The following is a 16,155-nucleotide window of genomic DNA, read 5'->3' on the forward strand; positions in this document are numbered from 1 at the left end:
GTAATGCACAACACAGGGACAGTACGTACCCAACGCGTCACTGGGCCTTACTCCGCCTTCAACCTCCATCTTCGGGATGCTGGCGGTACCTTGGCACGCGTGACCGGCTCACCAGTGACGCACGGCACGCATCAGGAGAAAAAACAAAACAGCCGCGTTTGCACGCGGTTTTAAATTACCCGCGGTGGCGGCCGCATTAGACTAAAGTGGGCCGCCACTGTAGCTATTGCAAAATTGTCTGCAGAACCCAGGACATAAAGAACCATTTCCCTGTTCTCTAGTATGTTGACACCCAAGACTAGATGGTGTTTTGATGTTTGCTGTCTACTCTGGAAACCACATCACCCAAATAGAGACAGAAATATATAGAGGAAAGGTCAGCCTTTATAAGATGTGTTTTTAGATTGTGTAGCCAGGTCCCCCAGGTTTACCCTCACCTCCGCTGCAATGGGAGAATAAGGGAAGGTTGCAGAGCGTGAAGGGGGTGCTCCGGTGCACCGAAGGTTCCGCTGCGGACTGAGCGTTCAGGGCGCCGCCATTATGGTACTTGCGCAACGCGTCAGACGAGAGTTCGCGCATGAGCAGAGAATGGCTGCGGTAGCGCGCGAAGCACGGACCAACCAGAGGGGGCCTAGAATCGGGGACTACAAGTCCCATGAGCCTCAGCCAGACCAGGTGACGCCAGGTAGCCAATAGGGCGACAGGAACTCAGCAGGAAGAGGATAGGAGGTTGCACAGGGGAGCACGCTAGTCAGAGAAGATCAGGAAGGGGAAGAGATAGGAGCTCTGTGTGTAGAGAGGCATGTAGCCTCTACACTAGGCCCGAATATCCCCAGGCCCAGTTAGGCCCTGAGTCCCAGTCAGTTGTAGTCAATGCAGGGACAGGCCCTAGAATAGGAACCTGTCACGTTAGTGTGTTGAGTTAGGGACACAGAGACTGCTACAGCATCATCCCAGAGGTTTGTGACCAGACCTCTTCAGAGACACTATCAGCCCTCCGAGTGGGATCACCCCGGAGGACAGCGCAGACAGCTCTGCATCATCGGATCCTTTGTGAAGATTGTTTGTAGGCCTGAGCGCTGCAGGTAACATCCATTAAAGTGCACCAACTATAACATTGCTCATCTTAGTGGCTGCGCAGTCACACACACTCGCACACATTTGGGGATTGCGGTGTGGGGTGTTGGACACGTGTGGGAACACGGTGAAGGGTCGCGTCCTGCGAGACGCGTTCTCTACTGTGTCTCCTCCATGAGAAATACTGAAAGGTTATGGTACATGCAAGGTTATGGTTACCGATAGTAAAGCTACTGTTTCTTTTACATACTGTGTGAGAAGTATTGTGTTATTGTCCTGCGAGGAACCACTCCCGCTCTGCAGGGAGCCATCGCAGGTGGAGGTACTGCATTTGGCAAGAGATAATCCATATATATATTTACATTGCCCCGGGCTGTACGTGGCAGAGGCTCAGGCCCTGCGAGCCAACAGGTTATACAGCATTGGTAGCTACACTGTGCCCAGGGGAAAACAGGGCTACATTTGGAGGCGCTGCTGAGATCAAGACCTGGGGTGCCCAAAATTCAAATTTTACACAAATTATCTGTTGGGAACATGACTCTCCCATCACGTCAGAATGTACGCGACTGGGCGCGACAGACACACACGTCCTCACGTCGAGTAGTTGCAGTGAGTCAAGTACCTATGGCCTTACCCCTAGATACGTTACAAACTGCATTAAGGCAAATACCAGGATTTTCAAAAGCCTGCCTGGTGGATGTTCAGATAGACAAAGACTCCCAGTGGAATACCCTGTTAGTTGATTGTCGTAGGGACCTTGCCATCATGGAGCCACAAGCACCACAGTTTCTGCAGCTCCCTAATTCCCCACCAGACGGAAGCCCATTTATCAACCCCCTACAGGAAACCCAAACCGAAATACACCGGGAGGAGTGCCACACACCTGTATCGGTCACTAATCCAGAAAGTGAGGCGGGTAGTTGTCGGTCTGAGCTCAGCCGTCACAGTTCAGGTGCGTCAGAGGAAGCGGAACTGTGTAGAGATATGTTACAAAAACTGAAGGAAAAGATAAGCCGGTTGGCCTCCCCGCTAAGTTTACCGCCCTTAGTAGAGGCTTTAACCGTGGCATCACACTCTCAAAATTACCGGAAATTGAAAGCCTTCTCTGGGACCCTCCCCACACCTACCGGAGAAGAGGGGATAGAACCTTGGAAGGAACACACCCGGAACGTGATGGAGGAATGGTCATGTACCGAGGCCGTCAAACCCCAGCATCTCATGGAGTGTTTGAAGCCCCCTGCTTCTACCCTCGTCAGTATCAATTGGGAGCAACACCCTGAATTAATCTCCCGGATGATAGTGGGATTTCTGACGGAAGCTTATGGAGTGGCGGAGGATGACGGAGCCCTTTGGGCTAAGTATTATGCCATCAACCAAAAAGAGGGGGAAGAATTGTCGGCTTTCATCCATCGTGTACAGATAGCGTTGGGGCCTTTGCTTCATCGCAAGTTCATGATAGCCTCCCAAATGGATGAATACCTTCGCAAGCAGTATCTGCGGGGTTCCAGCCCAAATCACCCCATCGCTAACATGATTCGCGACAACCTCACCCAAGGGAGCCCGCCCACATTCACTGGATTACTACAATAGGTTAAGGAGCACGAGGCTCACTTATTGCTTCATTCCCCTCAGAAATCTAAAGGACCCTCTACATCCAAAAGCAAAGGATCTAGCGAAAAGAGGGAGGACACCCCTGTCAAAACGGTGGTAGACCGGCCGAAGTAATCCGGGAGGGCATCCCCTCCCTACAACCGTTGCACGCCGTCACACGACCTGGCATGCTACAAGTGTGGAAGAAAGGGACATCTATCCTATGACTGCTCTATGGGAGAGTGCCAATATCGGAGTCCGTCCCCCAAGAAGTTCCCTCCTAACGTTATGGTCTGTGGGGTATACACAGCGGCAGGGGAGACCCCGAGCCCCCTTAGCAGAAGGGGCCACTACCGTCCAATGATCAAGTTGAAACCATTACCGGTGATGACAACCCCAACCCTGATGGGAACACTCGAGTGGGATCTGTAGCCCTCATACGCGTGCTAGTGGGTGGTATCTATTCCTCGGCGTTGCTGGACACGGGATCCCAAGTGACCATTATCTACCGAGGATTTTATGACCAACACCTTCAGAGGAGACCATTGAGGTCTGCTGAACATAGGAAAGTGAGAGGTCTGAGCAGTGAAGATTACCCCATCGATGGATTTGTAACGGTGTCTCTGGAGATCCAACAGCTCAATACTGGAAAATCCCACCCCATGGAAGAGGAAGCAACAGTGTGCCCTGAACCTCAGGAGCTGTCCAAATACCCTATCATTCTAGGAACTAATGCCGACATTGTGCGTGCAGTCATTCGAGCCTATCTACAAGAGACAAATGAGTTGCTGATGTCCAGTCTTCAGCTACAACTCATCAAGGTACAAAGGGACCCTAATGTATCTACCATCGATAGCTATGGATTATTATTCTGCGGGCGAGCCCGGCTGACTGAAATTCCGCCAGGAGGGGTACAGCGGATGCCCGCCTGGTGTTCATATACAGACCGAAATGAAGCTGAACACCAATTCTCCTTGGAGAGCACCCTCAAGGAGGATATTCGGAGAGGGTATAAGATAATACCAGAAATACGAGATTGGACATTCTCAATTCCCCATCGAACCTATGTGTCCGTACAAAACCTGTCCCCTTTCACTATGGCTATTGATGCTGGACAAAGATTGGGTCGAATATATCCGGTCAGCTCGGTGGAAGAACCGTTCCACGTTAACTCCGCGAGCGCCCATGATCCCAACGGAGGGTTGGATTTCGACTTTGGCTCTTCCGTGCAGCACGATGAATGGAGAGAGAGGCTGAAGACTGAATTGGAGAACCGACGAGAGGTATTCTCCACCGGCGAGATGGATGTGGGGTGCAGTCACAGTGCTCAGCATACTATCCGCCTGAGTGATACGACCCCATTCCGAGAACGCTCCCGACACATTGTCAACATCCCTGGGGGCAATGTACGGACTGTGATCCACGAGATGGAAGAAACCGGGATTGTTACGGCATCAAGGAGTCCTTGTGCTTCTCCCACTGTGGTGGTGAGGAAGAAGAATGGGTCCGTGAGACTGTGCGTGGATTATAGGACCCTGAACAATCGCAGATCAGTATAACCTTCCCCGAATAGAAGAAATTCTGAATGCCCTAAACATATGGTTTAGTGTGCTGGATTTAAGGTCCGGATACAACCAAGTACCCATGAGCCTAGAGGATCAAGAGAAGACAGCTTTCATATGCCCTTTAGGATTTTATCAATTCACGCGTATGCCACACGGTATTTGCGGAGCACCGGCCACATTCCAGAGACAAATGGAGGAAACCCAAGAAGATATGAACCCGAGAGAATGCCTGGTGTATCTGGACGACATGATCGTATTCGGGAAGACGTTTGAGGAACACGAGGCGCGGTCCTAAAAGTGCTGGATCGCCTAGCAAAAAAAGGACTCAAGCTGTCTTTGGACAAGTGTCGGTTCTGTAGAACCTCAGTGACCTACGTGGGGCATATCGTGTCAGCGGAAGGAATAGCCACTGACCCGGCCAAAGTAGAAGCAGTAGTTATCTGGCTGCGACCTGACAATGTTATGGAACTGCACTCTTTTCTGGGGTTCCGCGGGTACTATCGTCGGTTCGTGGAAGGGTACTCCCGTCTGTGACGGGGAGTGGTGCCAAGCGAGTAATAAAGGGGTCATCCCCATCAGGCACCCCCTTCCACCGTCTGGGAGGTGAGGGGTTAACCAGAAATGTACTTATAATACATTTGTTCCGCTGCTTCACAACCAAAAGGTACGTCCCTTGGTTATCCTATTCCCACATTTAGAGGGAATTCATGTATTTTTATTCCCCTGCCTCAGGGCAAACTGTGTTCTATGTGATAGAAATGTATATGGGTACAATTATTGGTGTTTGTACCTGTACAGTGTATGCATCAACCACATACACTGGGATCAGGCGGAGGGAAAGGGTTAATTGCATTTGCAGGTTTATGGACCTTTGTCCCCTTTCCCGCTTTTTCAGGCTCCATTTTGCAGCTCGTCCATAGGCCGCCATTGAAGCCCCATGCAACTCAATGGGAATTTCAGTGGTTTGGGCCCGATATCATAGAAGACCTGCAGGTGGCGCCCGAGAGGAGGAGCGGCGGTTCCCCATTGAAAGTGAATAGAGTAATGCATTTCAATGGGGATTCCTTGAAGCCGACCTCCAGAGACGAGCTGGCAGCCTGCCAGACCGCAAAACAGGAAGAGCGGAAACAATGTCTAAAAAGAGCTTTGATCAGGTCTCGGTCAAGTTCACGTCCAATTGGCGTGGGAACTTTTGTTCTAGGGCACCAAGAAATAAAATTCGTTTTGCCCCTGGCCCCTAGGAACCCCCTCACTCGACCCCAACCGAGTTCCGACAGTTAATGGGACGAGAAAGGATCGCGCCGGCCACGAGGGTCGCACCATTGTCCGCAATGGCAGAGAAAGCCGCGTGGCTTTCAAACACTAAGTCCAAAACAGTGTAAACTGAAAACCCATAACTCCGGTTCCGTGGGGACCAGAGGGCTGGGATTTGGCCAGGATATAGTCACTGCTCCGGCATGACTGCATGGCAATTCCAGCTCTCTCCCCTCAACCGAACGGAGTAGGGTTAACTGTGAAAAAGTGTGTGTTTCCCATTGACTTCAATAGTAGCGAAGGTCCCATTGAATCCTATGGCAGCGCCGGCCCTATTGATTTTAATGGAGGAAAGCCGTGTGGCTTTGAAACGGCTAAGTCCAAAAGTGTGTAAAGTGAAAACCCATAACTCCGGTTCCGTAAGTACCAGAGGGCTAGGCTTTGGCTAGCATGTAGTCACTGCTCCGGCATGACTGCATGGCAGTTTCCAGTCCTCTCCGATCAACCGGACAGAGTATGGGTAAATGTGAAAAAGGTGGTTTTCCCATTGACTTCAATGGCGGAGTTGCTCCATTAAAAGCCTATAGCGGCGGAGCCCATTGATTTCAATGTAAGAGTGAAATGCAGTGATTTATTTTAGCATAGCAGAGAATCCTGCATTAAAGTTAATAGGGGATTTTAACTTGTTTTTTTTGTATCTCCGGTTCTGGGGGTCGTGGAAGGCTGATATTTGGCTACTATGGCAAGGGTCCTCCGGCATGAGGACCTGGCAAATTTCAGCCCGCTCAGACCCACAGAACGGATTATTTTAATATATGTTTAATATTAAAATGTTACTCTGCATCCTTGGTATTTCTAAGCCTGGGAAAGCTAGAGGCCCATATGGTATGCTAATGCTTAGGGGGCGACAAGTGGTCTACAATAAGCCTCCTGATCAAAGGCTCCCCCAACCCTGCTTGTGTATGCTAGGACAAACAAGAGCAGGACATGGGTACTTGGGTAAAGTGTTGTGTTTCACACCTTGAGACAAAGGTTTTCCTGTGAAGGGACCCAAAAGGCAGATTGGGCGACACCAGGCTTTTGGGAGGGGGGCTAGTGAAATGAGCCCCTGATTAGAATAATGCCCACCCCTGTAGGCAGGTATTACCTTGCTTCTCACGTGAGGTGGCAAGGGGTAATTGGGTGGAGGTAATTGATAACCAATGCCTGGCACCCAATGTTAAGGGATAGGGCTGAAACCCCATATAAACGAGTGTAAGCCCTATGCCCAGTGTCTTCGTTGTGACTTTGTTTGGTATCCTGTATCGTGAATGAATTGCCAATCCAGATCCTGATTGCTTCATTGCCCCAAACCCTGAGTAAGTGTTCATATTCTGTATGTTATTTGTGAAATCTTGTGTGTTCACCTTCTTTAAGGAATAAACTATATTTATCATATCTTAGTCATGTTCAATTCAACCCAGTGATATTTGTGTATATTATAACCCTTCACAAGTTACCGTGACACAGTAGAGCAAAACCACTCAACAATCTTCTTAAAATACATCCAGAGGACACTGGACGTAAGGCGGCCTCTGCCCGTCAATCGTTTGGTGACAAATGGACACCAGAATGTGATCAGGCCTTCCTGGATCTAAAACGAAGTCTGACGGCCGCACCAGTGCTGGCGTACACTGGCGACACACTTTATTCGAGCTCGGCTAGTCCCACGAATTCGGGTATACCCGGGTGTATTGAGGTTTGTGACTGTTTTCTGCCCGAGTGCATTGAGGTATTTTCCAAGCAGGGATTGAAGCATTTTATTCCCGCTGGCTGCAAAACTGCACAGTATATATATATATAATGCATTACAATTCATGAATTTATGCCATCTGGTAGACACGCGAAGCATTGCAGCCTATTAAATCCTAATCATTATCATTTAACAGATCAGCCGCCCGTCAGCCAGGCATGAACCCAGGCTGGGAAGGCAAACGCAACGGGGCTTGTCAGAGGTGAGGAGCGGCGCATTCCAGGTATCTGCCAGGTATATACTGGGTATTTGCTCGAATAAAGTGTGTCGGTGCAGTATGCTGACCCAGAACAACCTTACATCCTACATGTGGACGCTAGTCTCAATGGACTGGGCGCGGTGTTACACCAGAAACACCCGGCAGGGATTCGGCCCGTAGCCTACATCAGTCGCAGTCTAACACCCAGTGAACAGAATTATCCTGTGCATAAGTTAGAATTTCTTGCATTGAAATGGGCTATAGTGGATAAGCTCCATGATTATCTCTATGGAATTAATTCCAAGTACGGACGGACAATAATCCTCTTATCTACATTATGACCTCAGCTAAACTGGATGTGGCTGGCCATCGTTGGCTGGCAGCGCTGTCCAATTATAATTTCACCCTGAAATATAAGCCTGGCTCTCTAAATGTTGGAGCCGACGCCCTGTCTAGAAGACCAGGACTGAATACTACTCCAGATGATGACCAGTGGGAGGAGATTCCCGGACCCGGAATGCGGGCTATTGTTACGCTGGTGCTGCCCGCAGACCAGACCTGTCCCCTGTGCTGAAGGGGGAGGTAGGAATACACGCACCCGCAGCAAAGGGAGCGTGTCCGGAGTGTGGTATTAAGCATTGCCAGGCCAGATTTAAGTAACGTAGACAATACTTGCCGGTACCGGGTATAGGAGTAAAATAGTGATTGCCTTGCCGAGGTCAGGGAGCGGAGAGATGAGGAAGGTTGAAGTCCAAGCCATGATCGTCGGATGCCAGAGTATACGTAGTCCAAGGAGAGCCGAAGTCGAGAGCCAAAGGGGGTAGTCGTACGAGCCGTGTCAAAACCTGTAGTAACCAAGAGTACACCAAACACTTCCATACAGAGACATGTCGAGCGATGAGTGAGGGCTCAGAGATGCTAGATAAGGCTGGGCTGACCAATCAGGGATGGAGGCGGGTCAGGAGGACTGCAGGGAGCCTCTCTGGATAGGTGTGGCTGATACAATCCAGGTGAGCACAGGTAGCACTCTGATTACACCTGTGCAGTGTACGGGGGCGGAGCCTCACAGCAGAAGTGGAAGTAGAAGAGTGGATGCTGGGTGTGTGCTCTGTAAGCTGCGTGTGCACGCGACCAGCATTGGAGGACACACGTGTGCGCGTGGGACGGAGGAGCTGACGGCCCGTGAAGGCAGGTAAGCGGAGGTTGCGCTGCGCGCCCTGAGTCTCCCTGAAGGTAGTCTGTGTGTTGCGCAGACGGCGCTGAGAAATCAGATTTCTAACAGCTATGTGCTGTACGGCGGCCATCATTGATGATCAAGTAGCGTTTTCCGAACTAAGGGTGGGGGACTCTATAGGGAGTGTTTCCAAAGCCATCCCAGCTGCTTACTGTGACCCTAGTTGAATGCACATTACCCCAGACAAAATTATATCCTGGAAAGATATGGTTCGATATCAAGTTTGTGATCCGGATAGCTGGTGCCACATGCAGCACGTATCACCTGAGATCAGACTCCAAAAGACTGTTCATGGTCCCAACTCTCAGCAAAGTATCTGGCCGCTCCTCCTCTTACCTTGCACCCCAAAACTGGAACAACCTACCAGAGACTCTTACATCCACCACCAGTTTAAGTTCTTTCAAATCTAAGGCTGTCACGCATTTTAATCTGGTCTGTAACTGTTTCATATGCTCATAATATATATTATCTTTAACTGTGCATGCAATGTCTTGTATATAATGTATACCCTGCTCATTTATGTAACTGTATTTGTAACCATGTATTATATGTCTTAACTCTGGGCCCATGACATACTTGAAAACGAGCGGTAACTCTCAATGTATTACGTCCTGGTAATTGATTTTATAAATAAATAAATAAATTACTTCCCCCCAAGGGAAGGGGCTGAGCCTCAGGACTATAGTGGTCACTCTCCCGAGGGAGTGACAGAAGAACAGCTCCGAAGGAGTCAGAGAGTCGGGCAACCTCCAATGAGGATGGCCTATGATTTGTTCATGGCACCCCATTATGAGGCTCAGCAGTGGGCTCGCAATAGAGTGAAATCTTTTATCATTAGGTTCAGTGTGATGTACAATCTTATATAGAGTTGTGATGTGCTAAATTGTATGTACCCCATGCATTTTTATTATATAACCTGTGTACGAAGTTATAATCAGTTATTGTTATGCTTTTCCAAGCAAGGCCGTTGGATTCTACGAGGGGGAGGCTGTAGCCAGGTCCCCCAGGTTTACCCTCACCTCCACTGCAATGGGAGAGTATGGGATGGTTGCAAAGCGTGCAGGGAACGCTCCGGTGTACCGGAGACTGCGCGGCGGCCCGAGCGCTCAGGGTGCTGCCATTATGGTACATGCGCAGCGAGTCCCGGAGGCGACGGCGTCAGACGAGAATTCGCGCCAGAGCAGAGAGTGGCTGCGGTAGCACGCAAAGCACGGACCAACCAGAGGGGGCCTAGAATCGGGGACTAAAAGTCCCATGAGCCTCAGCCAGACCAAGAGATGCCAGGGAGCCAATAGGGCGACAGGAACTCAGCAGGAAGAGAATAGGAGGTTGCGCAGGGGAGCATGCTAGTCAGTGAAGATCAGGAAGGGAAAGAGATAGGAGCTCTATGTGTAGAGAGGTAAGTAGCCTCTACACTAGGCCCGAATATCCCCAGGCCCAGTTAGGCCCTGAGTCCCAGTCAGTTGTAGTCAATGCAGGGACAGGCCCTAGAATAGGAACCTGTCAAGTTAGTGTGTTGAGTTAGGGACACAGAGACTGCTACAGCATCATCCCAGAGGTTTGGGACCAGACCTCTTCAGAGAAACTGTCAGCCCTCCGGGTGGGATCGCCCCGGAGGACAGCGCAGGCAGCTCTGCGTCATCGGATCCTTTGTGAAGATTGTTTGCGGGCCCGAGCGCTGCAGGTAACATCCATTAAAGAGCACCAACTATAACATTGCTCATTTTAGTGGCTGCGCAGTCACACACACTCACACACATTTGGGGATTGCAGTGTGGGGTGTGGGAACACAGTGAAGGGTCACGTCCTGCGAGACGCGTTATCTACTGTGTCTCCTCCAGGAGAAATATTGAAAGGTTATGGTACATGCAAGGTTATGGTTACCGATAGTAAAGCTACTGTTTCTTTTACATACTGTGTGAGTAGTATTGTGTTATTGTCCTGCAAGGAACCACTCCCGCTCTGCTGGGAGCCATCGCAGGTGGAGGCGCTGCATTTGGTAAGAGATAATCCATATATACAGTGTCCGACAAATCCATTAAAATACAGGCCCGTGGCAACTGGATATGACCCCATGGCCGACACCAAGCAGGGCGGGACTAGGTGGCGAGTAGATTTTTCGGTTCGGCGAGTAGATTTTTGGGTGATTTGTCAACCACTGCATACATATATATATATATATATATATATATATATATATATTTACATTGCCCCAGGCTCTCCGTGGCAGAGGCTCAGGCACTGCGAGCCAACAGGTTATACAACATTGGTAGCTACACTGTGCCCAGGGGGAAACAGGGCTACACTTGCATACAGTAAGTAATTTTAGGCTAATTGTATTAGAAAATTGTATTTCTCCATTTAGTAAGCCCACCCCTTAAGGGAGGGACAAATGTAATAGAAACTGTATAAGAATATATTCTTTTTGATTATAAGGCAGATCAGCTACCTGTAGTGGTCCCCTTGTGCACTCGGATGCAATAAAACTCATTTGACATTCTGAATCCAGGATAATTCTACTTGTATTATTTTACCCACTTTGACACAATGTTACTCCACACGACACCTGCTGTGCTGAAAAGACACCTTACGGTTCCGTTCACATGCTGCAAGGTGTTTTATGGCTTAGTGCTGTTTAGTAAATATTTCTTTTCAGAAAAATCGGACATGGAATTTCTTATAATTTTTTTTTTAAGTCACTTTGTGAAAATGGTGAGTTGAGTCTCCAAAGAGTACCGTGTTCGGTAATCACTAGGATGCAAAGGGCAGGATCCCCCTGTGCCTCAGGAAACAATGTTTAGATTATAAACTCTTCAGACCTATCAATTGTACTATATGCTGTTAAAATGAAAAAGCAAATAACAAAATACAGAATAAGTAATATAATTCTGAATAACTATAAATAATGATAGTAATGTGGGTGTTCCTTACCCTCTTATAATCGAAGTGCAGCAAGAACAGCTGGAATATGAGCCCCTGATATACAGCTAATGAGTCGTTGCTGTAGAACCCCATTTTGTCAGTGATGGAGGGAGGACTGATTTGGTAATACTGAACACGGGTGTAGAATTGCGGGGGGGGCATGTTAACCACACGCATCAAAGCGAAGGGACACGGGTGTATGAAGCGGATGTAGTTGACGGAGCTGAAAGGAAACGAAGTCTGGATAAGGGAACGTAGTCTTACACTGGCCAGATGGGCTGAAAGGCGCTGCTAAGGAGCCAGTACACTACCGTTGAGGTGGCTGAACACGTCATGTAATGATTTCACCCATATTTACTAAATGGTGCTATTGCATAAAACACCGGAAGATGCCTTAGGGCACTCAGTCGAAAGACACATTAGGGTTTACTCTCTTAAATGAGCTGCTGTCTTAGGGCTTAACGGACTCCACCGTGTCATTTTTCCTGCATTATGGCCATCTTGTTATACACATTCTGCTGTGTCTCTGACACTTACGAAAAAATTATCTTCTCGTGTGGGTTAGTAACGATCTGTCTGTAAACAAGAACCTCGTTTATAGGGAACGTTCTCCTCACCAAGGTCCTGTTACCGCTGCTGTTCACCATGTACACCAACTATAAAATAAGATAGGATATGGGCATAACCAGAAGGATTTTCTCATTTTTGATACAGAGCCCATTTTTTTCCAGCAGAACATTTATTGTGTCCTCTTTTTCTTGCTAGGCTTCTCCACAATATTTTTTTTTATATTCTATATGTCGGTAGACTCTTCTTGGCAGGTACAATATATGTGAAGAAGAGACTTGTGAAATCTGCAGAGCTCGCCTATAATCTGCATGTACGTAAAAACGTACATGCTGGTACATTTAAAGGTATCCACCTTAAAACACACCTGCTTAACGAAGCATATGAGTAGCTCCGTGGCTGAAACTATACACCTCATACATAAACCTTGGCTCCTTGCAGATGCACTTACCAGAATGCCCTCCTACTGTCTCTGTAAGTTCTTCCAACCTACCAATTAGATTGTAAGCTCTTCGGACCAGGGACTCTTTTTCCTAAATGCTACATTTATGTCTGAAGCACTTATTCCCATGATCTGTTATTTGTATTATTTGTTATTTATATGATTGTCACATGTATTACTGCTGTGAAGCGCTATGTACATTAATGGCGCTACAGTATATAAATAAAGACATACATACATCCAACCTACAATTAACTTGCTGACTCATCTTTAAAGTGTGCTGACACCAGCCTAATTCTGCATCACAAGCTTCTGGGGAAAAAATCTACTTGCTTTACATGTACCAAAAGTTCCCGGCTGCATAATGCTATGTGCTGTGTTGATTAATATGTCGCCTACTCTCGCTCTGAGTATCCCTTACCTGCTGCAGCTTGTGATTGCTGTCATAGAAAAGAGTGACCATGGATTCGTTTTGGCCGTAAATGGTTGACCCTTTCATGACCATGGTGCTGACGTATGTGTCCCAGGCGGCCGAGGGGTAGACGCGGATTAAATTGGAACCTCCTTCCACTCCATACCAAATCTGCAGATCCGAACAAGAGAGATGAGGTTGCATACAATGAAGGATGTACATCAACTGTGATGTTTCTAGAGGTCTGAGATTTAAATTATTACCAAGTTTTAAACTAGTTTTTAGGGAGCTAGACCTCAGTTTAGACAAGAGACGCTGAAATTCATGTTAATAATAATAATTGATAGGTGTCAAGTAACCATCCCTGCTCCTATTAATCAATACAATAGCCTTCTAACTCCTCCTATTTTCCTACATAACCCCCTCCTATAACTCATATTGCTCCTGATAACCACCTTCTATTGCTCTATATAAAAAGGAAGAGTGCTCACCTCTTCTGTTTCCGTTACGAACACGTACTCTGCTCTGTAGGACTGAACGAAATACACTATGGAAGACTCCTTTGGGAATTCAGAGAGGTAGAAGTAGTTTGAGAAATCATAGCTTGGAGAAAAGGAATAAGTGGAGTCATTAATTCCCTTCTTCAGCTGCCTTGATGTTTACCAACACATGACTCTTTTAACATTATTTTTAAACTACAATGTGCTCAGTATGCATCCCCGTGCAAAAGATGGACGTCCTCTAGCACGTGGACCAAGCATGATGTTTGGTAGAAAAAAAGAGAAAAAGACACACACAAAAAAAGTAACACTATTCAATAAATGAATATTATATGCAAATAAATATGGGACTAGCACTTACATGTGCATGTTGATTGAAACAATTTCAATTGGAAGACATGCCTATTTTTAAAATCTGACTTTTTTGTTATGCTTTATTTAAAAATCCAAGGAGTGATTTGTGAAGGCCCTTAAACACACAAGTATAAATAGTGATTAAAGTGAAAATCAAAACCCTTAAATAAACGGTGATATGATCATGCACGGAACCAAGGAATTTCATTTTTTTGGGATCCCCACCAGAGACTGGACTATCTTACCAACAGTATCTGTATGTAAAATCCCTGTTTGTGATAGAATTTCCAGAGCTTTAAGTATTTCAATTTGTCATCTCTGATAGGAATAGGGTGTTAGCACTTCCTCTTCCCTTTCTCTCATTATGTATTCCATCTACTTCCTTCCATTTTAATGTAATGTACTTTTCCCCATACAGTTTACCTACCTCTCCAGGATTGCATTCCCCCATATAAAGAAAATGGAGCTGTACGGATTATATGACAATCCTTTAGGAACAAGCTTGCTATCTGTATATTTTTCTATTCCCAACAGGATCACAAAGCCGTTCCCGGTGTCTAGAGAATTGACGATATATACATGTAGAAAGGTCGAGTTACATTCCATGTTGTCATACATTCAGGACATTAAAGCAGCAAAACATGTAGCACTGCACGTTTGTTTTAACTTTTTACATTTTATGACAGGTTTGAAGCAGGGGGTCTCCGGAAACTAAACAGTGTTCATTTCAGGTCCGGGACCCCTGCTTACAGAGATTCTTACCTCCGTAGGGGTGCCGTTATCTCTGTTGCGTTTAAATGTCCAGATCACGTGGGCCAATAGGAAGCCGAAGAGATGATGTTTCGGTTTCCTATTGGCCACCATTTTGTTAGGCACACAAGTTCCCTGGCAGCAGATACCTGCACCCCTACGGAGGTAAGTATCTCTGGAAGCAGGGGTCCCGGAGCTGAAATGAATGCAGCTCAGCTCAGGAGATGAACAGGGGGCACGTCGCTTCACCAAACAGACAACCATGAAACATGAAAATAAACTACCTGGTGCAAGGGAGAAAATCACAATATAAACACACAAATAATCAGCAAAGATTATATAAAGCCCCCTATAATTGCACTCTTGATAGGTGACATTGTAAGGAAAATGTCATCTCATAGGAGGCCACTAAATAGCCTATTCCCTAGATAGGGTAAGCCGCAAAGGTCACACTCAAATGAAAAGAATCAATTTCCTCCCCTTTCCCCCTTCCCTTCCTCCCCATTGTAGATTGATTTGGCTGTCCAATACTCTTTTTAGACATGTCAGGCTTCCTCACTACTAAACAAGATTTTGGGGCCTGGATTAATGAGGCGGCATGCCTATTCTCTAAAACCACAGTCGACTTACCTGTAACATCTACCGAGTCAGATAATATTAAAAAATACTTTATTGATCTGGAACATCACATGAGCATCCAAGCAAAAATTTGGTGGGAAGTAACTAGCCTTAATAATTATGCATTAGCAGGACTTGTTCCCAGAGGCTTAAGAGTGTACCTCTCTCCTTCTCACCTAATCAATGACACACAATTTACAAAAGATTGGGAAAGTACTCTCCTTAAATGCTCAAGTGATTTGATCTCGTTACTCATTTCATATGAGAACAAACGACTTGAGAAAATTAACACAGAGATCAATGCATTACTAGCCAATGTTGATACATGGCGAGATCATACTGACTTTATAGATTATGAAGAACGTCTGAAAGGTCAAATAGATAAGCTGACGGCCGACATAAAAGCGAGAAAACAGCGCAAATTCTTCAGAGACACTATAAACTATGAAACCAATACAATCTTTACTTACAAAAAGAAACGTGAAAAACAAAGAAAAGATACAAAAGGTGCAGAATCAACTACTGATTGTGAGACCTCAGCCAGTGACGCCGAATCAGACTCACAACAGAGCAGAGAACAAACTCACCAAAGGTTTATTCCCCTCCCATCCACATCCAACGCTCACTCCCCTAAGCCAAACTTTTTTAGGCCTTTCTGGACCAGACTACATCTCCCCAGGACACGAAAGACCAGGAGGGGGACAGGCTCTAAAGTTGAGAGAGGCATTATGGGGTTACAAAGATCAGGGGATGAGGAGACCTTACAGACGCGGTCGATACCATCGACGCAGGTAATAAACCTTTCTGCAAAATCACTTACTGTTGAACATCTTAGCGTCCTCTCTAGAGGATTGACATTCTACCCTACTAATCAGGCTG

General features: G+C 46.9%; 1 protein-coding gene across 6 annotated transcripts in view; it reads right to left on the reverse strand.

Moving 5' to 3' along the window:
* CATSPERG (catsper channel auxiliary subunit gamma) overlaps positions 1-16,155 on the reverse strand; it is a 97,269-nt gene that overhangs the window by 60,825 nt on the left and 20,289 nt on the right. For 4 of the 6 annotated variants that reach the window (XM_075606844.1, XM_075606847.1, XM_075606846.1 and 1 more), the window contains 5 exons: positions 14,336-14,465; positions 13,546-13,657; positions 13,064-13,225; positions 12,171-12,289; positions 11,643-11,856 (listed from right to left, as the gene is read on the reverse strand). In XM_075606844.1, the coding sequence (XP_075462959.1) occupies positions 11,643-11,856; positions 12,171-12,289; positions 13,064-13,225; positions 13,546-13,657; positions 14,336-14,465 (737 nt within the window). Of the gene's footprint in view, positions 1-11,642; positions 11,857-12,170; positions 12,290-13,063; positions 13,226-13,545; positions 13,658-14,335; positions 14,466-16,155 lie in introns of those variants that run through there. The other 2 variants (XM_075606845.1, XR_012802507.1) reach the window with 2 other exon arrangements.

This window comes from Ascaphus truei, chromosome 7 (assembly GCF_040206685.1).
Source record: "Ascaphus truei isolate aAscTru1 chromosome 7, aAscTru1.hap1, whole genome shotgun sequence".
NCBI lineage: Eukaryota > Metazoa > Chordata > Amphibia > Anura > Ascaphidae > Ascaphus > Ascaphus truei.